Source organism: Nyctereutes procyonoides, unplaced genomic scaffold, assembly GCF_905146905.1.
Source record: "Nyctereutes procyonoides isolate TBG_1078 unplaced genomic scaffold, NYPRO_anot_genome, whole genome shotgun sequence".
In the NCBI taxonomy this organism is placed as follows: domain Eukaryota; kingdom Metazoa; phylum Chordata; class Mammalia; order Carnivora; family Canidae; genus Nyctereutes; species Nyctereutes procyonoides.
In genome coordinates, this window is record NW_026575131.1 from 22,559,937 (window position 1) to 22,584,179 (window position 24,243).

Here is a 24,243-nt window from a genome sequence, read left to right on the forward strand (position 1 = left end):
ATGTTAAAGGAGAACCACTTACACCAAGCCTGATCTGGTGACAGGAGTGAGCAGCTTCTAATACACGCAATAAAATGTGGGTCAGATAAAACCTGTCTACAGGCCATGCTTGGTTTCCCAGATTAATCTGTAACAATTGATCTGTGAGTGCTGAATGAATGTTTTGGGAGGATATTCACCTTAGATTGAGTGCTTGGTTCTGCACTTGGAGGGTTCATCTCTTTCAATGTGAACACTGGGGTAAACCCCAGGAAAGCTAATGTGAAAATGCATAAATGATGGCTCTTGAAACTAATTGGTTCAGTGTTTTCATTTGTAACTAGCAGGTAAGGATGAAAGGGAGCTCTGCCTTGCCAAAGATGAGAATGTGTATGTTGGCTCTTTGGGACATTGCTCTGAGAGTCTGTTGGGAATCAGGTTATGGTCTTATCCTTTAGGCCAAGCAGACTGGGTTTGCCTTCTAGCTTCATTACATAGTGGCTGAGAGACATTGAGCAAGTGTCTTAGCCTCTGGAAACCTCTCTTGCCTATAAAGCATATGTAATAATAGTACCTACCACATGGAAAGAGTTGTGATGAGACTTATTTCAGGTAAATAATACCTAAAAAGTGTGTTGCATGGGGGCTCCTGAGTGGCTCAGTTGGTTAAGTGTCCAACTCTTGATTTCAGCTCAGGTCATGATCTCAGGGTCATGAGATGGAGCCTCAAGTCAGGCTTCATGCTCAGCATGGAGTCTGCTTGAGATTCTCTCTTTCCCTTTCTCTCTGTCCCTCCCTCTGCCCCACGCTCTCTCTCTCTCTCCCAAATAAATAAATAAATAAATCTTTAAAAAATAAAGTATGTTGGGATCCCTGGGTGGCGCAGTGGTTTGGCGCCTGCCTTTGGCCCAGGGCGCGATCCCGGAGACCCAGGATCGAATCCGACATCGGGCTCCCGGTGCATGGAGCCTGCTTCTCCCTCTGCCTGTGTCTCTGCCTCTCTCTCTCTCTGTGTGACTATCATAAATAAATAATAATAATAATAAAAAAAAAAGAAGCTGGGAAAGTCCTGCTTTTTAAAAAAAATAAAAATAAAAATAAATAAAGTATGTTGCATGGTGCCTGACACTCAACAAAGGATAGGTCATGTAAAGATATGAAGCAGTGGAAAGTTTGATGGACACCAGTTTGGTCAGGATTTTGAGTAGCTCTTTATATACTTATCCTAGGCTCTAATAGACCAGAAAGTCATGTCTGTTTTCTCATAGACTACCTCCTTAAATACTAGGGGCAGTTTTTGAGACTATTTTCTCTCATACTATGTAGGAAGCTGCGACTGGGTCATATTACCTGTTCTTCCTTCTGTTAAGTTCTGTTACACCCCCCTCTTTTCTTTTTAAAATTTTCCTTAAGTAACCTCTATACACCCAATGTGGGGATCAAATTCACAACCCCAAGATCAAGAGTCATATATTCTACTGACTGAGCCAGCCAGGAGCCCCCATACCCTTCTCTTTTGATAACTAGGATTTTACCATTTTATAATGTGATAATAGCCAACCTTACACAAGGTACATTTTTAGTTTACTTAATGCTATTTGAGCAATAACTTGGGCTTCATTAGAAACACATTTTCAAACATCTTCTATTCAAGTGATTTTTGCAAATAGCCAAATTGATCTGTTTTATTTCAGAGGGTAGTAAGGAAATAAGAAAGAAGTAATAGAAAGGTCTATGTATATACACTTTTTAAAAAATATTTTATTTTTGGGACGCCTGGGTGGCTCAGCAGCTAAGCATCTGCCTTGGGCTCAGGGCGTGATTCTGGGATCGGGGATCAAGTCCCGCCCGCATCAGGCTCCCTGTGGGGAGCCTGCTTCTCCCTCTCCCTATGTTTCTGCCTCTCTGTGTCTCTCATGAATAAATAAATAAAATCTTTTTTTTTTAAAAGATCTTATTTTTTTAAGAGAGAGAATGTGCATGCACACAAGCAGCAGGGAGAGGTGGAGGGAGAGAAAGAAGCAGACTCTTGGCTGAGCAGGGAGCCTCACATGGGGCTTAATCTTAGGACCCTGGGATCATGACCTGAGCTGAAGGCAGAGGCTTAACCAACTGAGCCACCCAGGCACCCCTTTATAAACTTTTTTATTGAATTGATATCTATTATGAAAAATTGGTGATACTACAAGTGGTTTTATGATAACCAATATTCCAACAATATTATATAGCTGCTAAAGGTCATTATGAGGATGCTAAAGGAGCATAGAGAAGGTTTATAACAAAATTTGAAGAATGCTGTGTGAAAATGGAGTATCCATAATTATGTAATAGAATATATATACACATAGGAAATATCCGATGAAAATGGCTGCAAGTATAGCAGGAGGGTAAGGAAAATGGGATTATGGTAACTGAATACTGTTATTTTAATTTTTAAAATATTTCTAAAAACTTCAAAATATCAAATGACTTCGAGGGGTTCAGTTGGCAGCTATCTCTAATTGAATCCATAGCCATATGTGTGTCCTGACAACATTTTGATAGAGCCCAGTGTACTGTAGTTATTTATCAGATTTCCTCTGGTGATTAGCTTGCATGATATTTTAGGTAATGGTGGCTGACATTACTGTATTACTCTTCTTTTCAGTGATGAAAATGCCAGAAAAGATTTAAAGACTCTACCAGCCTTTCCAACCAAAACGCTCCAGGAGCATCCATCCCTTGCTTACTGGTAAGCCAAAGCAAGACAACAGATAACTCTGTTATCCTAGCCTCCATTGAGAAGTGCATGCTTTTCAAGAAATTAAAAGAAATATAAGCGAAGAAAATATCAAATTGCCCATCACATGCGTCAGAGTGACTGTAAGTAGACCTTGGTCCTTTCCACGAAAGGGTCTTGCCAAAGCTTACTGGAGATCATCGTACTAAGACTGTAGTCATTTGTGAAGAGTGGCTGCGTGCCTTCTCATTCACATATGTAAAAGGTCTGTAGAGTGTGCTTTTAAGTGAACATAATGCTCAATACAGGTACTGCCACTGTGTAATGTGGCTTTAATCTAGTGGAGTGCAGTATACATGTTATAAAATACAGACTTCCTTGGATAGAGGTTTTGTTAATGGCCAGAAATGACCTCACTGATCATAGGTTTCTTCCATAGCCAAAAATTGTTGTATATTTTAAGTCGTTCTATTTGTTTATATTTTAATGAATCCATAGTACCCATTTTCCATACAGTATTTTTCCTAGAAAAGTATTTTTCTCCCTTTGACTTAGCTACATAGTTTCCTTGATTTATGGCTCTGAATCCTGAAGATAGTTTTCCTTTCCACTGAAAAACAGATTACAAAGTAAATATCCAACATGAATAGTTTTATAGGAAAGATGAAATGTGCAGGAAGAGTGAAAGTGAGTCCTGAGACTGCATTTCTTCCTGAGTCTGGAATCTTCTAAACAAATTATTGTTAAGTGATAGTTTCTTAAGAAAAAACAAACAAAGACCATTTACCACTGATTACTGGTTGTGTAGAGATAAAAACATTTACCCTTCTAGGTTATACTTGAGATACAACAGCCGTCTGAAAGTAGGGTACAGTCGCTGAGTGAGTTGCCTTTCTAGTCAACAAGTTCTTTTAACTTTTTACTGAGGAATCTCTACCCCAAACTTGGAGCTCGAACTCACAACCCCAAAATCAAGCATCGCATGTTCTACCAACTGAGCCAGCCAGGTGCCCCTCCAGTTAACAAGTTTTATGCTGGGCCAGTAATGAAGGGTTTGCTCTGAAAGCAGTGTGTCCCCAGGTAGCGAGTGACAAAAGAGCAGCATTTTGGATTATACACCAGACTGAGAACAGTTTTAATCCTTTCTAAATCTTTGTGGATAGTTTAAGGAAAATGTCTTTAATACCGAACACTTGCTGATCTCTTTTTTTAAGCCTTTTAATTTCTCTAGCAAGTCTCACTAATTAGCATTTGATAACACTATTTTGTACCTATTATATCTCATTCAGTTACAGAAAAAAAAATACTTGTTTTATATTTGACAAACTGATATTATTTCTCCATTTCCAATAGAATCTTTCAAAAATATCAAAATATGTCATATATCATATAAAATACAAATAGCAAATCTTGATGAGGGAGTCAAATGTCTGAGGTTCAGGAATCCATGTCCTACAGAAAAGAAAGTCAGCCAAGCTTCTGTCTTTCAAACAAGTTGGTAAAGGCCTTTTTTCTCAAGTTTCTCAACAAGCCACCTGAGCATCTTGAAATTGAGTCTGTACCTCATTTAATTGCACACTGCCATATTTCTCATTTCCTTGTTTTACAGTGAGGACAGGGTAATTGAGCATTATTTGAAAATCAAAGGTCTGACTCGAGGTCAAGCTGTGGTTCAGTAAGTATCTGTCTTTTCTTTTGCTTACATAGAATTTTAATGTCTTCTGTTGTGTGGTTTGTGTATATATCATCTCTCCTTTGGTTAGAATTGACTTGTTATGAATTATAAAATGCCTTGGGTCATTCCATAGTTTATGTCATCAATTCAGATACCTGCCAGTGCCAGGCAGGTTGCAAAACTGAGAAATCTAGGCCAGGTGTAGGGCAATAGGGAATGATGGGGACTGAGGTAAACTGGAGATCTATTGCCCTGGGTAGAGGCAAGGTGATTCCGCTTCAGAAATCAAGCCTAAAGCTGTAAGATCTGATATTTTCTAAGAAAAGCTGGAAATTCTGATTTTTAAAATCCAATTTTAAACATTAAAGTAATTTTAAGAAAATGTTGTTACAATGCAAGCCAAACAAAACCTATCTGGAGGTCATCTTTGGTTGCCTGGTTTGTGCCTCTACTTTGAGCGGAGCATACAGTGTTGGTGTTGAATAATCTGTGTCTTCTTGCTGCCAAGAACAGACCAGAGCGATATATTTCTGCATTTTAGACTTACAGAGTTACCATCCATTTATTTATATTTTTTTAAGATTTATTAAAATTAGCGAGGAGCCCTGATGTGGGACTCAATCCCAGGGCCCTGAAATCATGTCCTGAGCTGAAACCAAGAGTCACAGGCTTAACCAACTGAGCCACCCAGGCCCCCCACCATCTATTTATTAACAGTAGTTCACAAGCTACATCAAATTTTTAAAATTATAAGAACTACATTTATAATTTTGTAATTTTAAAATTATAAAAATTAATATAGCATCATTGCTTTAGTAATTGTAGAATGGCTCTTATGGCCAAAAATGTTCTTCTTAAATACCTGCTGAGTATAGCTCAAAGCATATGAGAACTGAAATAAGGACTTAGACATGGCCTTTCCCCTGGTTAGTGTATAAATTTCCCTCACACCTCTACATCTTGCACTAATCTCCTTTTTATCACAACACACCTTCTGTGGTCTTTAAGGCAGAAATAAAAAATGGGCAATTCTGAAGTTAAATCCTTGACATTTTAACTGACTGTTTTTTGGGAGGGTGTGAGGGGTAACATCCCTGAGGATGTTAGGTAAGGCTAATGAGCATGTTATGAGGTATCCTTGTTTAGATGCAGAGGCCTTTTACTTCCCTTGATTATTACTGTTGTGGTTCCAAATAAGAGACTAACTTGGTGGTTGACTCTAGACTAGGGAATCCAACTCACTTTGTTAGAACCTTGGTGGTGCAGAGTACTTGCTGCTTGCTGTTGGAGCATTACCTAACCTCTTATATTAAGAGGTTAAGCATTTACCTAACCTCTTATATTCATCTACATATAGGTCATTTGCTTTTTTTAAAAAGCATCAAATTATTGATCACAAAACCCAGAGCAACTGATATTCAAAATGTCATTAAAAAGTTCACTCATGCTAAAGAGGAATCTCAATTCTTTGTGAGCAGAGGGGAAGTTATACACTATTTCATACCATAAAACCTTAGAAATACTCAATAAATACTTGTTGACTTAGAATTAGTAAATGGAGTAGATGGAGAAATCATTGTCTTAATTTTTATTTTGAGGGGCATATATTTTAAAATGAGATTGACATAAATAAAATTCATCCTTTTTTGGTAACTGTTTCTTAGAATTTAGACTTAAGAGTTAAGTATACGTTTCGAAGAATTTACCACAATCAGTAAATGGAATCACTTTATTTTTTTTAACTATTTATGTACATATGTATATATGTAATTTCTACACCCAACATGGAGTTCCAGCTCACAACTCAAGATTAAAAACTATATGCTCTACTGACTGAGCCAGCCAGCCGCTCCACAATTGCTTGATTTTTTACTTATTATGAGCATGACCCAAAGTTGATTCTCATTGCTTTGTATCATTAAGTGTTTAGTTTAAAAAAAATACTTATAATTTGGGTTGATGATACAGTACAGTATGTTTTTAAGCCATAGAAATCTTAATGTGTAAAAAAAGATGTTTCTTTTAGCTTTCTGAAATTGAAGTTTTGTTAGCAACTTCCTAACATTTGGGTAAGATAAAATATATTGCTCCCTAGAATGGCGTATTCTATTTCTACTCTAGTCAAAGACATTAGCCATGTAGTAATGAGAAAAGTAGATACAAATTGCATTTCTCTTCTTTTTCTTTTTTTTTTTTTAAGATTTATTTATTTATTTGAGAGAAAGAGTGCATGAGTGGGGTGGAAGGGCAAAGGGAGAGGGAGAGAGAATCTTAGGCAGAGACTGCTTGCTGAGCACAGAGCCCTATACAGGCTGGATCTCAGGATCCTGAGATCATGACCTAAGCTGAAATCAAGAATCAGACACTTAACTGAACTACCCAGGTACCCCACAAATTATGTTTCTATACCTCACTTTTCCCAAAACGGTCCTCTAATTTATTAAGAGATTGTAATATATATTCATTTTTCATAGGTATATGAAAATAGTAGAAGCTCTACCCACGTATGGAGTCCATTATTATGCTGTAAAGGTAAATACTTTTACATAACAAAACTTTCATAATGCCCATCTTAGTTTATGAGTTAGTAAGTGGCAGCAACTTCTGAAATTACATAAATTAATATTATATGTATGCAAATTGTCTCTATAATTTTCAGCATTTAAAATATGATTGATTTTCTTAAAAAAAAATAAAGGCCTGATTATATCTTGTTATTTGTAGCAAATTAGCAAGTTTGTTATTTTTGAAAAATACTTGTTACATTCAGATGTTTTCCCAAAACAGCTATTAATCCTAACATACACAAATTACTCTCTTTTGGTGCATCTGTTCCTTTTACTTGTTTTTGCTGCTATTTCTCTTCCCCAATTGTTCACCTGTCTAATGCTACGAAGTACTCACTTGATAGTGCCTTTATATGAGAATCATACACTTGCCACTGTCATTTTAAGAGCTTCCTAAAATTCTCAAATTTTTGCAGGATTTACAATACCAACTTTCAATTGGTATGTTCCATATTTGTGTAGTATTTTCAGGTGTTTTCAAGCAGAGAGAGATTGATTAAGAAATATTTTGAGATAGTAAAGGATAAAGCACCATTAAGAAGGGAGTCTTGTTTGAAAGGAATAATGTTACCATTGATTAATCTGGAGTGACCTTTCAAGTTATGATAGTATTTACAATTCAGAATGGGGGGGCTAAATAAAAAATACTTACATAATAAGGACACCTTGTACTAAAAGTATGTACCAATTCAACTTTAGCTTTTCATGATTCTTAGTTTATTTGCATATGTTTAAGCCTAAATATGTACCTCAAAATGATGATTCAAACATCCTGCCATTGAATCATACAGTTCTCTAAAAGAGCTTTTCAGTATTCCCACGTTCATTGTTAAATGGATTATAAACCTCAGATTTGGAGTCACTTTTCTCATCTTTGTAATTCTTTGGAAACTTCTCTATTATAGCTGGTTATTAATCAAAAGAATAGAGAGCTTTTTTCCTCTTTCTTTCTTTTTTTTTTTTCCCCCAATGGATAACTGGCTTTCTACTGGGGATTAATTTTACTTTTTACTTCTTCTCTCCAACTGTTTAGTCAAGACAGTAATGGTTAAAAAAAAAAAAAAAAGACAGTAATGGTTCATTCTTTTTTATGGCATTAATGGTATTGGTCTGTTTTTTAACTTTCAGATCTTATTTGAAGGCATTTTAATAACAAGTTAGGTTTTTAAGTAATGTTTTGTTTACCAAGATAGCTTTATTTTCACTTGCTGATATTTGTTAAATAGTTAGGACTTGGTTCTCATGCTTTCTGTCTTCCAGGATAAACAAGGACTTCCTTGGTGGCTTGGAATCAGCTATAAAGGAATCGGCCAGTATGATTTGCAAGATAAAGTAAAACCTCGGAAAGTAAGTGTGAATCATTTTAGACACTTTGGAGAACTTGAGGTATTCTGGCTTTGGCAACATTACTTTAATGGGCACCAAATAGTCTCAGACAAGTAACTTTGGTGAAGCCGTAGGTTCGGAGAAGGCTCAGGTTAAGTGAAAAATACTTTTTACAAATAATTTATGTACCCTTTACACAGCAATTCCACATCTGATCATTTATTTTAAGGAAATAAAGTTATGCACAAAGATTTAACTCTAAGGATGTGGATCCTAACTTCATTTATACATGCATACAATTTGGGGCACCTGGGTGGCTCAGTCAGTTAAGTGTCTGCCTTCACCTCATGTCATGATCCCAGGGTCCTGGGATCCAGCCCCGTGTTGGGCTCCCTGCTCAGTGGAGCCCCTGCTTCTCTCTCTCCCTCTCCCTGCCGCTCTGCCTACTTGTGCGCTCTCTCTCTCTCTCTCTCTGTGTCAAATAAATAAATAACAATATTTTAAAAAAATAAAAAATAAAATAAATGCATACAATTATATTTCTATTTTAAAATCATATGAAAAAGATGATGACATTTGTTTTCCAAATTTTATATATCTGTTATATAAGCATGAAATATTTATTTATATACATAATTATGTATAATGTTAAAATATATTTATATATAAATTGCATATATACGTACATACATTTGCAAACATATGCTTACTGACATTGGATGGATACACAGGTGGATGAATTGTGAAGACATAAGCCAGGATCTTTGGTGCCTGTTCTGTCTCAGTAATATAGTTATGACTGACCTTTTTACTATTGCTGCTGTTTTCACTTATCTTTGGTTCACAATTTTCCACACTAAACATGTCTGCTTTTTCAAGAGAAGAATAAGTTATGGGCTGTTTGTTAAAGGTCACACTCTATCAGGTTTGGGTTTTCCAGAGCTAATAAATTACGTTATTTTCAATTTGAACTTTGGCTGTGAAGCTCTTTCTCTTGATCCAAACACAGACATATCATACATTTTCACCCATATGAGAATGGATGAGTCCACATAGCCACCCGCCTGCACTGGCCTGCTGTGTCTTATAATGACACAATGGCTTATGCAGGCTGCCCTGGTTGGTTTTTGCCACCCTCCCTGTGCTCTGCTGCCATCGCCGGGAGTCATGGCAGTGAAACAATGACCTATAATAGCAGACCATGTGTTATCACACCCCGACATCGCAGCCTTGAATAACTCCTATCATTTCCATCTGTCTTATGCTTTAATGTCTATTAGAAAAATAGCCATATTCATCATAAAGTGGCCCTTGTAATCATACCACAGTGTTCTTCATTTTCTGTGTGTTTTTCCCAGCTTCTATCAATGCTCACAATTTTTGAGTTAAAATAATTAAGTTCCTCTTTTCTCCTCATTTTATGATTGTGAAGCTGACACAGGCAACACAAAGGGGTGGCCCAGCGCTCGCCCTCTTCCAATGGCAATCCTATCGTCCTAGAGGCACGCTAGCTGGGCATTGAGGCTTCTTATTGGAAATTACTTCTTTTTAAGATTTTATTTATTTATTTGAGACAGAGTGAACGAGAAAGTGAGAGAGAGCACAAGCGGGGGGAGGAGCCAAGGGAGAGGGAGAAGCAGGCTCCCCACTGAGCAGGGAGCCCCATGCAGGGCTCAATCCAGGGACCCCTGGACCATGACCTAAGCCAAAGGCAGATGCTTACCCAGCTAAGGCACCAGATTCCCCTGGAAATTATTATTAAGAATGATGAAACATCATTTCACAACTAATATCCATCTGTGTGTGGGACAGTAAGACCACATGTAGTAATCATATAATAATATTGTGTCTTTCTAAGCCCTGTGACCAAAATCATTTGAAGTAAGGTCTACTTACTTAATTTCCAGGAGGAATATGAATAATGTTGTTCATACTTGAAAATTTGCCTAATTTACTAGAAATTACCTAATTTCTAGTAAATAATGTTAGAAATGATGGGCATTTTTTCAAATGATGGGCAATTTGAATATGAATATGAATAATGTTGTTCATACTTGAAAATTTGCCTAATTTACTAGAAATTACCTAATTTCTAGTAAATAATGTTAGAAATGATGGGCAATTTTTTTTCAAAATCATTTTTCTTTATAGTTTTTTTTTAACCAAAAGTTATACATAGCCAATGTAAAAACAAACAAAGAAACAGAAACATATCAGTTAGATCAGGAAGTCCTTCTGCAATCCCCATCCCTTCCCCTCGATAACCACTGTCAAGAGAATGATACTGGTTCATTGAATCTTTGTCAGTGTCTATCCTAGGCTTCTCAGAGAGAGAAATCTTTCTGTGTGCACTATATCATACCATATCCTATTTCTCCAGATTACTTTATAAACACATCTCTTTTCACTCAAGCTGCCCAGTATCCATTATGTGGAAACACAGAATTCATTTAACTGATTCGCTTTGATGATATTATGGTTGTTAATCATAATGGGGGTCCATGGCAGGGGGAAGGAACATAATGAATCCCAGTCAAGGCATATAACTATTCTCTAGTTTATCTATTTAATAAGACAAAATTACTGTTTATCATGTTTTCTTGAGGTAGACCTCAACTTATATTAATATTTTTGGTAATTTATTTCTCCCCCACATTTTACTTTAAGAAATAACATTTAGGAGTCTCACTGGTTTTGCCGAATCTCACATGTAATAACTTAAATCGACTCACAAGTCATCTCTTAGCTATCATGGCTTCATGAAATTGAGAATCCTGCAGAATATAAATGTACTTGCTAAAAACGACCAGGCTTTCTCCCAAAATAATGGTGAATCAGAATTTGCGCAGTATATACTGCAACTAATTTCCTCGCCATTGCTCATGACTCACAGCCCTTTCTTTACATTCACAGTTTCATAGGAATTGGTCAATATTGTTTGACACTGATCACAATCAGGCTTGCTTGTTCATCCCACAGTTTAGACAAGGATCAGAAGACACTCTTTTTTTGATTGGCAGAGTTTTCTCTTTCATTTTCAAGACGTGCCTCATTCAATTCAAATAGGACCATAAAACAGGCCATCTTGTGTTATCCCTGCCTTGTCTTCTCTTTCTTGCTTATTTTTGCAGGTGTTCATGCTGTACCACTGTTTACTTCATCCTCCTTCTTTAAAAATCCAACAATGGATTTTGCTTCCATTGTTTATTTTTCCATGGCCAAACAACCTACGGGTTTAATTGGAGGGAGGATGTTCTACAAGTCACTGCCCTGGCCCAGTTGGTACAAATGAAAGAAGCCATAATTTAAAGGGCTGTGAGCATTGACTTGTAAAAAGGAGAATCATGCTTCAGCTGTTTGCATGGCTTATGTACTCAACAAGTTACCAGTGGCCGAGCAGGATTGAAGGTCAGATTGGCAAACTCTGAAACAAAGGCTGGAATGGAAGGCCTTGGAGATGCTGAGCCTCTTGAACTGCTTGTTACACATGCCTACTGGGTTATAATTATGTGGCTTAAAAACAGGCCAGAAGGGGAAGATTTGCCAATAATAAGAGAGACTAATGCCAAAGGCTATTTTGAAAAAGGTTGGTCCAAGACCCATGTTGGGCATGTTGTTTCATCTCTCTTTAAACTCAGTTTATTTATCTGCACCATGGTAATGCCACCAATGGCGCAGGGTATTTGCAAGAATTACATGAGATTATATTCACCACCGTGCCTGTTACACAGTTATCACTCCGCAACTGATTGTTCACTGGTAGTGACAGATAAAGACAATTTAAAAAGGTATGAGAAATCCTCAGGGTTAGAGAAGGGCCCAACATTGCTAGACTCGTAGCCTTAGCAATCTAAGAGTTGACACTCAGATCTGATGTTTTCATACACTCTTATAAGCACTCTGTGCCAGTTTATTAACCATGATGCCCTAAGGCGTGATGCAAATTAAAAGAAATTTAAAATTCTGAGTAACAAACCACAAAAATTCAGAGTATTAAAAATTGAGATCACAGGCAGGTTTTTTTTCTTTTTAATTCTCCCTTTATGCATAAAATGTGTCATTGCAAACTCTTATGGAATGTGAAAACATACCAGAACTCAACTTAATTTCAAATCGTAGGACAATGGAACTTAAAAACAGTGAAAATTTACATTTTTAAAAAAAAAAAAAGCAAGCTCGTGTTCCTATTAAGTTTTTGTTGTTTGTTCAGTATTTCAAGGAAAAATGTCATTTCTTCACAAAGAGGTCGAGTGGGTCATTGGCTAAGTGAAGTATTGATATATGTCATGACTGATTTGTACCTCCCCCCCAGCAAATTATTTGACCTGGGTAAACCAGACTCTGTCAGATGAGCGAAATAAAAAAAGCATGCCAGCCAAAGTGTCATCCTCAGACCTTAGTGGGATAAAATATCTTTCAAGATTAGTATCTTTGTGCATTATAACTGCTAACAAAGTCCTGTGATTTGCATCATCACCCGGGGGCATTTCAGGGTGGGGAAAGGGTTCTTAACTTCTGTTAACTGATTTTTCTTGGAATTCCCAAATGCCTAGAGCCAAATGAATTAAGTCACAAGGACAAAAGTCTTCCTGTTTCCTTGTCCTAAAAATAAGGGGTCCATTTCATTTAAACTCAGCTGCTTGCTTACTTTTCTAAGCCAGCCATCTTGACATTTCTCACCACTCCAGTTTTTCCCCCACTGCCACATTACCAGGGAGCTGGATAGGGATGCTCCTTCTAACACTGCTTAAATTCTGGATGCACTTAGCTGCAGGAGAAGAAGGAACATTTGCTGTCCAGTCACACTTTCTACGTCAGTACATAATAAAGTATGGTGTGAAACAAAAGAATGGAGTTACAGAATGTCAACTAGAGACCGGTCCATCCTGTTTGTAAAGTGTATAATTAAGCTCCAGCCACACCAATAATCAATCTGATTGTTAAAGCCTTCTGCAGAGTCGCTGGGAGGAGAGCTCAAATCCTACAGCATAGGCTTGAAATAAGAACCAGTCCTGCACTCCTACTTACCGGTTGGCTGACCTGGAGCTGTCACTCAGTGTTTCTGGGTCTTTATTTCCTCAACTTTCAAATTCCAACAATTCTGTCTCCCTTATCTACCTCAAAGATCATTGTGAGGATCCAGTGGGTTAGTGAATTCTTTTACCGAGTAGATATTTTTTTCCTTCACATCTTATTCTAATCTATAGAACACCATAGATTTGTTTTTCTTCCCTTCCTGTAAGCTAATCACAGGATTTTAAGCAGTTCTTCTAAGACAGGGAGCTCTCAGAGAATCGGTTGGGCATTGGTGAGTCTCCATTTCCATTTCACAACTGGCAAGCAGATGGAAAGAATTCAAGGCGAACAGCCTGATTAGTCATAAAATCTAATTGCAAGGGAGGCTGGGAAGGGTAGTCTTTAGGTGGGTGGCCATGGGCAAAGCCATAACTCAGAGTGTTCTGTTACTAAAACGAAGGAGGGAAAAAAGATCCTGAGGGTGATAAGTAGTTTCTGCCACATTGTGTTTATTTCCTCTGAAGTCTTTCAGGGGGATGGTTAGTGAGAAACTAACGAGTGAGCAGAGAAATAAAACATGATGATAAATTTTGAATAGCTTCTGATGGAAACAAAATGGAGGAGCAAGAATGTGATGAGTGTGGAACACTCAGTGAGTTCAGGGAAGGCCATTGAGAAAGGTGACATTTAAGCTGGATCCTGAAGGGTGAGAAGGAATCTGGCCATGCAGAATGGGTTGGCACCTTCTCGTCGGAGAAGAGCATATGCTGATGGGAGGGAGGTAGGCCCATCGTAAAACTGAGAGGGGACCATTGTAGCTAGAGCTTAAAGGCTGAGGGTTTTCTCTATAGAAACAGAAGATGATGTTTGAAGAAGAGGAAGTGGCTGCTGTACAGGCAAAACCATTCAATTTCATTATTTAATCTGTTAGTTTTTATTTCTAGGCATTTACCAAATGGCTGAATTGTTGGCACAGAGAAATGAAAGATAGCGCTTTTAAAGGATTGACTCATCCAAATGCTGAGAAAACCAACTAATAAATTGGTTTTTGCATTGTGAAAAAAATGTTCTAGGAAGGTGCAAAAAAAAAAAAACAGTAAAAGGTTCTTCACTTTGTATTTATGACTAAAGATTGGTTTGGTTTTAAGGCACTCATCCTTAGGGAATAAATTTCGAACAAGAGAGTAGAGAGTACAGTGTATGTACCCAGTTTTGGGGTTATTTTAACAGCAACAACAAAAAAATGTATTGAGCCCATGCTGTTTACAAGGACCCTGAGCTAGTACTTTAAATTCTTTATTCTGTTTAAGGAAAAAAAACCAAGTCCCTGTCCTTAAGGATCTGACCACCCATCTGGAAAGACAGAATTATATCCAAAGTTAGGGTTTTATTGAAATATTTAATAACTGGGCTTAGTTACCAAGCTATGAGAAAAGATGCCAGTTGTAATGTCCAAAAGGGCCATGCAGGTGCCCCTGAGCAGTGGGGTTACATCATACACATTGGGTGAGCACTCTATTGCCCATATTGATGGGAAGTCATTAGGTCAGCCCTGGGAGGTTAGAGATTCGGCCACAGGAATCTGGGGAGATCGCAATCCTGTTGGACAATCAGAATTTTATACTAGGCATTTCCTGATGCCCAAAGCTTCTTTATCTAAACTTTTTCTAAAATACTCAGAATGTTGTACTCCTTGTTGGAAGGTTATGCTATCACACCTCAAAATGTAATTTTTGCTACCTGGGTGTGTCCCATTTGGGTATGTTATAAAATTTTTGTTCAGCACACCTGACACTATTAGCATGGCCTCTAGTGGATAACAGTTGCATTTAGAAAATCTGAACAGCCATTTCTTCCTAAAGGGGTTACCTAACTGAGGAAAAATAGGACCCTAGTGTTCGTTATTTTAGAGGAAACATTTCATCTTCTACATCAACACACTCTACCTATCAAAGCATAGGTGTATCACGAAAAATTATCCTCTGAGTCAGGCTTTCTCAGTCTCTGCACTGTTGACATTTGGAGCCAGATAATTTTGTCTTGAGTATGGCATGATATTCAGCGGCATCCCTGGCTTCTACCCAGCAGATGCTTGTAGCACCCATCCCTGCAGTGTGATACACACAAATGTCTCCAGATATCACCAAATGGCCCAAGGGTCGTGGATGAGAGTATGGAGTAAATCATCACTGGTTGAGAACCACTAGTGTGAGTGACATTTGAGGGTCCCTGAGCCCTCTTCTGCCAGTGGCTGTCATAATCACTGGGTTATTTTTTTTTCCCCATGAGGCTGATCTGAGAATTACTCCGTTTTTGTTAACATAACCAATGTCCAGTGAGTCCTCTTCCCAGATAGTAGAGGCAGGATGGTGTGTTTTGCTTAGGCACTGGGGTTTTGGGAGCCTGGTTATGCCTGAATGTGACTAACAGATCTCCCCCCATTTAGGTTTGTGACCTTGGACAATTTATGTAAACCTCTCTGAGCCTCAGTTGTCTGTCTTACAAAATGAGGCTCTAAGTAGTAACTCCCCATAGGGTTGTTGGGCAGACTTTCAGGCACATGAGCATTTGGGGGATAGAAGGATGGCTGGATAGAAGATGGTCAGTTTGGCTTTCTAATAGCCCACGAGCCTGCAGAATTCTGTCTTTGTGGGACTCCAGAAGGCAAAACATATCCCCAGCTTAATCATGCGTACTAACAGTATATTCATCAAGTATAACTTTTTTAAAAAATGGAAAAAGAAATAGATCAGTAATATAGTGATTTGGTTTTGCTTCAAGTTACAGCAGGGGATCACCCAATATGAGTCATTGTTTGATGTACAGTCATACACTACAGCTGAGACTATCCCAAATTTAGTCATTTCCAGGTGAACTTGCAGTTAAATGATTAACCTATATTACAGTGCTATAAAAAAAAAAAGAGATTCTGATCATGCTTTTCCCATCCTTGCCTGGTGTTATACTTTTGGGTGACATCTAATTTTGAATTGTTAAGATTCAAAAGGCAGTTTGATTCTTTCTGTCCAAGGCTTTCCCTCATTCTCGTTTTCCCCTGGGAGGTCTCCCCTTGCCTGTGGCAGGTGCATACTCCTCAGCATTTTTGCACATGCCAGGGCACGTTCCTTTTCTGGGTACCCCAGGCAGGAGGGAGCTTGCTGCCCTGCGTCTTTCTGTGGGCGTGCCCTTGACCCGCCCCTCCCTCCTCCTCTGTGACCTCCATGATACAGGAACAGTGAACAGATTTCCTAGCCAGAGGGTGTATCAGGAAACCACCGATGAAATCAACAGAAATACAGCAGTTTTTACAGAAGCTGAAACTCATATAATCGGAAACCTGATGTGTCAACAGAAAAACTCAAGTTTCTGGGTCTCATCAGTGGAAAGACAGATGTGGGATCCAGGCAGCTGTTTCTTCTTCTGTTTCTGCTATTAAGTGGCTGTCTTCCATCCTCACAAAGACATGATAAAATTAGGGCATTGGACTGAGAGGCCTTCATAACAGTTACAACTAGCTTTATCACTTACTGAATGTTTATTCTACATCAGACCCTGGGCTAAGTGCTTCATAAACGTAACCTCACTGAATCCTTCCCAAAACCCTCGGAAGCAGGCATTGCTCCTTTTTTACAGATGAGAAAACTGAGACTCAGAAAAATTAAGCAACTTAGCCCCACCCCCCAAAAAGACAATTGCATTCCTGTTATATAACAGGAATGCAAACCCCTGGTACACTCTCCCATCCCCACTCTAGTGGCAACGGCCACCACGAAGTAAGTCTGTGTCATTCCAGTTCACTTACGCTATTATAGGCACACATATGAAATCACATTTTCCATAAACTTTTAAGATTGCAGGTAGAGAAACGGCTTTTTGCCTTTTAGACTTGAAGACTCAGTCTCATATCATTAACTTCTTATGCAAACCCAGTTGCTATCTAATTATTTCAAATTCTTTAAATCAACCGAAGCCCTTCACCCTTTTAGTAGGGTTTTCGCTTGCAGGGAGCATGTTTGTTCTCAATGCAGGGACTCGCTGAATGGAGGCAAAAGCGCTAGTATTTCACATTTGTAAGTGATAAGAGGGGGAGGTGGTGGCTTTCAGAGATCATGTTTCAAGTCCAGCCCTGGTTTTTATGTGTGTGGGAATGGACGCAAAGAAAAACACAGCTGAGCTGCATTGTGGCTCTTCCTGTAGAACCTGTTCATGCCCAGGGTGAGTAAACCCGGAGTGGAAATATCTCCCTGAGACAGCCTCCCGAGAAATTTGTGCCTGGATTCAAAGCAGCTTACTCCCCAGGAGGTATCATCGGGATCCACGCTACACCCCAGTTAAAAGAATGTGTCTCCCTTCTGGGAAGATCGGCCAGTGAGCACTTTGCCCTCTATCTCCCCGATCAGAGGAAGGAGTGGAACTGGGGAGGTGTCACTCGCTGGAGTTGCTGATGTCAGTGGCGTGTCAGCCGTGGGAGGCTCTGTTTGTGAAATTGAGTTACACCTAGATGTCTCATGAAACTCCGTTCAGAACTCACCGGAGCTACTGTCTGGGAGCAGGGAGGTAGAGCCAACCTTGGGGGTTTTCCCTCACATTTCTGTCCCACTTTTGGAATTCCTGGATTAAAAGAAATGAAAGCGTCCAGCCTTCGGACATTTTAGGAAATGGGTATGTAGCTTTAAGCCTCACTAATAGCTCTCTCCACCTGGGTGATCGTTGTAGCTACACTGCGTGTTCTCTTACTGTGTTTGGGATTGGGGGGTCCAGCCTGAATGCTTTTGTCTCCTAGTGACGTGTGCATAGGAACTTGAAGTTCATGCTGTTCCTTTACATGAGGTTCACGTGGTCGTGAACAGTCTTGGTGCCTGTGCTTTAGGAGATGGTTCTGCTGCTGGTGCTTTGCTTTGCAAAATCCTCCCCTAAGATTCTCTGAGCATAGTTTCAGACTCCAGCCAAAGTCTAATAATCATCAATAGTGGGACAGGTTGCACTGGGAAGTCCAAGTTGAAAGGAAAAGCTGAGGCTCAGGCCGGTACAAGGGGGCTGGGAGTGAGCCCAGAAAATACAGCAGGGCACTCCTTCTCATGAATGGGGCACCTTTCACAAATTATTTGATTTTCAAATGTTGCTTATAAGTTCCCTTTCTCCCAACCCATCGGCAAATGACACCGAGTGCAGCATTAGAATGTCAGCAGCGGGAATAGAGAAGGGGGCTCTATTTACAAAAACTGGAGGCCCTAGCACAGAAACCAAGAGGGCAACCCTACATTTACCTGCACCCCCACCTCTGCTCCAACTCCTGGCGCTCGGGTTCTGTCGCGTTTCGGGGAACTCCTGTAGGCGGGAAACTGGCCTCACAGAGAATCACTCCTGCTTGGGGTTCCATTTTACTTTCACTTTGCATTCTTTTGAAATTTCATCTGTGGTTCTACTGAAACATCCCTTTGAATATCTTTCCACTTAAATGTGAAGTCAACATCTTTGATCAGAAAGCATGTGCTTACTGGAATCTGTGAGGATTTCCTCACTATTTATTTAGTTGAGTCAGAGGAAAAATAGTGTGCATGTTCCCCACACTTGCCTGGTGTTATCGTTCAGGGAAGAGTTACTAGTGAGGTGAAGATTACTGTCAGAGAAAGGAATGGAATGGTCTCAGGTTGTTGATTCATAAAAAGACTGCATCACGTATTCGTGCTTTGCTTCAGAGTATACCTTCTTGATTATTTGATGATTGAGCAGAGTTCTAGATTTCATAAAAATGGGCATTGATTAAAGCTGTGCGTCTTTTCTGTTTTCTTAATTTCTTAGTTATTCCAATGGAAACAGCTGGAGAACTTATACTTCCGTGAGAAAAAATTCGCTGTTGAAGTTCACGATCCACGGAGGTGAGGATAACGGCCTTTTCTGTGTATGGTCCTGGAGACTATCCGCATAACATTGCTGCTAGGAACATTCATGTGCAAGTCTTTGTGCAGACACATTTTCATTTCTCCTGGATGTACCTGGGAGGAGAATTGCCAGGTCCAATGTTAACGCTTTAACCTTTTGAGGTACTGTCACAGTTTTTCCCCTTAGCTCCACCATTCTGCATTCCCACGAGCAATGTATTTGGTTCCATTTTCTCCACCTCTTTCCTAACACTTGTTATTTTTAGTTGTGTTTTTGTTGTTTTTTAAATAGCCATCCTGGTGTACACGATAGCCCATTTTTGGTTTTGACTTGCATTTCCCTCATGACTAATGATGGCTAAGCATCTTTTCATGTGCTCCTTGGCCACTTGCATATTTTCTCTAGAGAAATATCTGTTCAAATCCTTTGCTCATATTTTAATTTGGTATTCCTGGTCACATTATTTTTTTTTTTTAGATTTTTTATTTATTTATTCATGAGAGACATAGATCTGTCTCTCATGACACAGGCAGAAGGAGAAGCAGGCTCCACGCTGAGAGCCCGACATGGGACTCAATCCCAGGACCCCAGGATCACGCCCTGGGCCAAAGGCAGGAGCTAAACTGCTGAGCCACCCAGGGATCCCCACATTATTTTTTTTTTTAAGATTTTATTTATTTGAGAGAGAAAGAAGTGCATGAGTGGGGGGGGGGTGGAGCAGGGGGAGAGGGAGAAGCAGACTCCCCACTCAGCAGGGAGCCCGATGCGGGGCTCCCACCCTTGAGGATCATGACCTGAGCTGAAGGCAGATGCTTAGCTGACTGAGCCACCCAGGCGCCCCCCTGGTCACTTTTAAAACAACAGTTGCCATGTTATCAACAGAGACTGAAGTCAGGATTGTAGGCTCTCCGAGCTATTCAGAGGAATTCATTATCAGTCCTCAGTGTTTGCCTTTCAGGTACATTTATGGATGTTTGGAGATCAGAGGGATGAGGGAAACAGCTATAACAAAAAGATGGCCAAGAGATAAGCCAAATTCCTACGAAGAACATTGGTACTCTTCTCCTTCCTTCCCCACAGCGTCTGCCTGCCCGCCCCCACTTCCTTCTCCGTTTACCCTCTCTTCTTCTGACCTGCTCCCCTCTTTTTATCTGGTGCATAAGAAGTACACTGGACTGCCTTCAGACTTGCATTATCTGTAGACACTATCATGTTCATCCTCTGATACTGTCAGAGCTGCACAAGTCTACCTAGATCTGAGATGCTCTTTTACCTTCAGGAAGGTGGTGATCCTGCCCTTTTGGTTGTTTTCTCTTTGAAATATTATCACATTGATTCCAGATCTATTGTGGTGGTCACATGTCCTGTGGTTTTTGAGTAAATGTTTTTACTACTACCCCTAATTTGAGGAGCTCTTATCGCTTTTATGTGTGTGCCTTTTTAGCACATGCTAGTTTTACAAAAAAAAAAAAAAAAAGAGAGAGAGAGAGAGAGAGATTATCCAGGTGCAACTGTTTTTTTCATAAAAGGAGGAAATGAGGGGCACCTGGGTGGCTCAGTGGTCGAGCATCTGCCTTTGGCTCAGGTCATGATCCCGAGGTCCTGGGATCGAGTCCTCCATCAGGCTGCCTACAGGGAGCCTGCTTCTCCCTCTGCCTATGTCTCTGCCTCCATCTCTGTGTCTCTCATGAGTAAATAAATAAAATCTAAAAAAAGAAAAAAAAAAGGAGAAAATAAGAAGCTTGGACCCTGTCGGCATCAGAGTGTGGCAGCAGAGAAACAATTAGGAAGATACTTCATGATAACAGTCCTCACTGGATATGTTGTGTGTTGTGCTGGGACTAGAGATGAATACATCAAAAGCTTTCCTTAATCTTTCAGGATTTCTGTGTCAAGAAGAACCTTTGGGCAAAGTGGCCTCTTTGTGCAAACGTGGTATGCAAACCCTTCTCTCATCAAGTCCATCTGGGTAATGGCAATTAGTCAGCATCAGTTTTACTTGGACCGGAAGCAAAGCAAAGTAAGTAACAAGAGCACTTCTATAGGAACAGACTTCCCTCCCTCATTTGCTTTCTGTTCAGAAGTTAAATTTTCTCAGAAAAGATACAAGCGCATGGGTTTTTGTTCTTTGAGTTTTGGGTTTTTAAACTTTCCGACTGCTGTTTTAATTTTTCTTACTCTTAAAAGGGGAGCAGTATAATATGATCTGATTTAAAAGTTATAAGACATGCCAACTTTTTGGCATGTGTGTACATATTCACAGGTGACATTTTGAAGTTAATAGTTGGACTATACCATGAGGGAGATTCATGCGTATTTAAACATTTTCCATAGAAAACTTAAGTCTTACTTTATTTCCTTCTGAAGTGTCACTTGAGCATGTAAAAATTCTAACTTGTCCTCCGTGTTGACAGACTTACTCCATAGTAACTTAATTGCTTTATTAATTTGAAATAGGTGTAGTTGAGTGAATTCTGTTTCGCTGTCGTACCTCTTAGGCAAAAATTCCTTCAGCCAGGAGTTTAGATGATATCGCGATGGATTTGACTGAGACAGGAACACCAAGGGTCTCCAAAATGGTGACACTGGAGGCAAAAAGTCAGTTCATCATGGCGAGCAATGGCAGTTTAATCTCTTCAGGTAACGTTTTGGGAATGTACAAGTGATCTTTATTTCACTTCTTCTTTGTCCTAACCTACTTTTTGGGGGTCATTAACCACTTTTAAATACATTTAAGCCCATTAATTTGGGAATAAATAAGCCTATCAAAACCAGCAGCATGTAACAAAAACCAATATTTTAAAAGGTAAAAAGAAAGTTAAATTATAAATAGTTTGTATAAACAACAGTACAAAGACAGTAAAACTCCTCAGGGTAACTTGAAAGGACACTTTCTCCCCATCTCTTCCATCAACTTCTTCTCCTAATATTTAGTTTTTGATTCAGACAGTTGTCTAATTCCCTATTTAATATATAGTTAAACATGATTACAAGCTTCAAACCTCACCCCAACCTTACCTCCCAGTGTGATTACTGCCCCAAACCCTTCCTCTATAGAAATTCTGGAATCTCTTTATCACCAAGTATATGTAACTTAACTCAAATGAATTTTCCCATCTAAGTCCTATTGTCAACTTAATCTGAGGCACAGAACATTCCTTTTGCCTTGCTTCCTTGCTTTCTACAAGGACATTCTAAATAACCATCGCAAGAAACATCTTACCTTCTCTCCTGCTCAGAAAAATGAAATCCTTCATTAAGCATTTTATCATTGCTTCTAAAATGACTGAGTCAAAATACAGAAGGTATATATAATTACCAGGCTCTGTTGGATGCCCAGAAGCATGAGAAAATGTTCTCCAGTTTCCTTTTATTATGTTCAGAAACAAGGAGAAAAATAAATTATTATTTAATAGCAGATTTGGCTTAAAAATCCTTTGTCCTTTAAAAAGGAAGGAAACATGCATTGTATAAACCTTCCCTACCCTCCCATCCAATCCCTTTAGGTTCTCAAGACTCAGAAGTTAGTGAGGAGCAAAAGAGAGAGAAAATCCTAGAGCTCAAGAAGAAGGAAAAGCTCTTGCAAGAAAAACTCCTGAAAAAAGTCGAGGAGCTTAAGAAGATCTGTTTGCGGGAGGCTGTGAGTGTCTTCTGCTTTTGGGGACTCTTCAAATTGTGTTTGACAACCTATGCCAGTGTCAGTTATCCCCCCTCTTGATTCTGTCCTGTTTTACAGGAGCTCACAGGCAAAATGCCAAAGGAATATCCGCTGAACGTAGGTGAGAAACCGCCTCAGGTCAGAAGGCGTGTAGGCACCGCATTCAAACTGGATGACAACCTACTGCCCAGTGAAGAGGTATGAGCACCAGCATTTCGATTAACAGGACAGAAAAGCTGTCAGCTGAATGTGACTGACTCCTCCCTTTGGTTTTTGAGTCCTGTTGTACATTTCTATCTCACCACTTAAGAGTGCTATAATAGTCCAAACAATTCTTTCTTCCAGGCACAGCCCAATTACAGTTGAGTTATTTCTCACTACTTTACTCCTCCAAATACAGAGAGCATTAAACAAATCCCAAATGTTTGTAAATTGAGAAACATTACCATAAGAATTAACTCCAGTATTAGACACTTCCACGTAAAACAAAGAAGCTTTGACAAATAAGATTGCCCTTTCTGATGGGTCATTTCTCGGGTCCCAGTTCCCCTATCCATGAAGATAATCCTCATTTTTCCTGCTAGGGGACACAAGTAGTAAATGATATAATACATGTGCAGCATTCAGGTATAATAAAGTCCTAATATAGAGTGTACTTTGTCATTTGCCTGTCATCACATAGTAGGGCCCTAGTCGTGTTTATTGCCCAAATTTATCCATCTTGGCTGTAGAAAACCATAGCAATTTCCATCCATAATAGAGTGAGGTTCACAATTTTTTAAAATATTTGTTTATTTACTTTAAAGAGAGAACACACACTCAGGAGTGGGGGGAGGGGCAGAAGGAGAGGGAGAGAATCTCAAGCAGACTCCCCACTGAGCATGGAGCCAGACACAGGGCTTGATCCCACAACCCTGAGACCATGACCTGAGCCTAAATCAAGAGTCGTACCTCAACTGATTGAGCCATACAGGCACCCCTGAGCTTTGAAATTTATTGAGTATACCCAGTCCTGAGCTAAGCAATGCGCATATATTATCTCATTTAATCTTTGCCATATTTTTTCAAGGTAGATGTTCTCTCTCCATTTGAAATGGAGATGCAAAATGAAAAAAGCCTGCAGCATTAAAAAATTAAACAGTGTTTCCAGGGTCATGAAGCAGAAACCACCAGAAAGAGAAATCAAATCCAAATGTATTTGTCACTAAAGCTATGTATGTGAATATAACCTTCTGTGTCTGTGAATTTGGGGTTAAGAATCTCTCCTTGAAAAATATAATCTTCACCTAACCAACTACATGAATGAAAGGCCATTGCCTTCTTTAAGAGGAAAAAAGTTGGATTAGTGAGAAAGTTTAAATAAATGGATGAGAGAGGTCTTATTTTCTAGAAAAGTGTTTGGAGATATCTATGCAGTAAA

The 24,243-nt window shown here is 39.2% G+C and overlaps 1 protein-coding gene across 4 annotated transcripts in view; it reads left to right on the forward strand.

The window, feature by feature from the left end:
• Positions 1-24,243, forward strand: part of FRMD4B (FERM domain containing 4B) — a 323,770-nt gene that overhangs the window by 280,944 nt on the left and 18,583 nt on the right. For all 4 annotated transcript variants that reach the window (XM_055343545.1, XM_055343543.1, XM_055343544.1 and 1 more), the window contains 9 exons: positions 2,627-2,710; positions 4,308-4,373; positions 6,848-6,905; positions 8,201-8,287; positions 19,085-19,161; positions 21,047-21,185; positions 21,664-21,805; positions 22,672-22,805; positions 22,902-23,021. In XM_055343545.1, the coding sequence (XP_055199520.1) occupies positions 2,627-2,710; positions 4,308-4,373; positions 6,848-6,905; positions 8,201-8,287; positions 19,085-19,161; positions 21,047-21,185; positions 21,664-21,805; positions 22,672-22,805; positions 22,902-23,021 (907 nt within the window). The remainder of the gene's footprint in view (positions 1-2,626; positions 2,711-4,307; positions 4,374-6,847; positions 6,906-8,200; positions 8,288-19,084; positions 19,162-21,046; positions 21,186-21,663; positions 21,806-22,671; positions 22,806-22,901; positions 23,022-24,243) is intronic.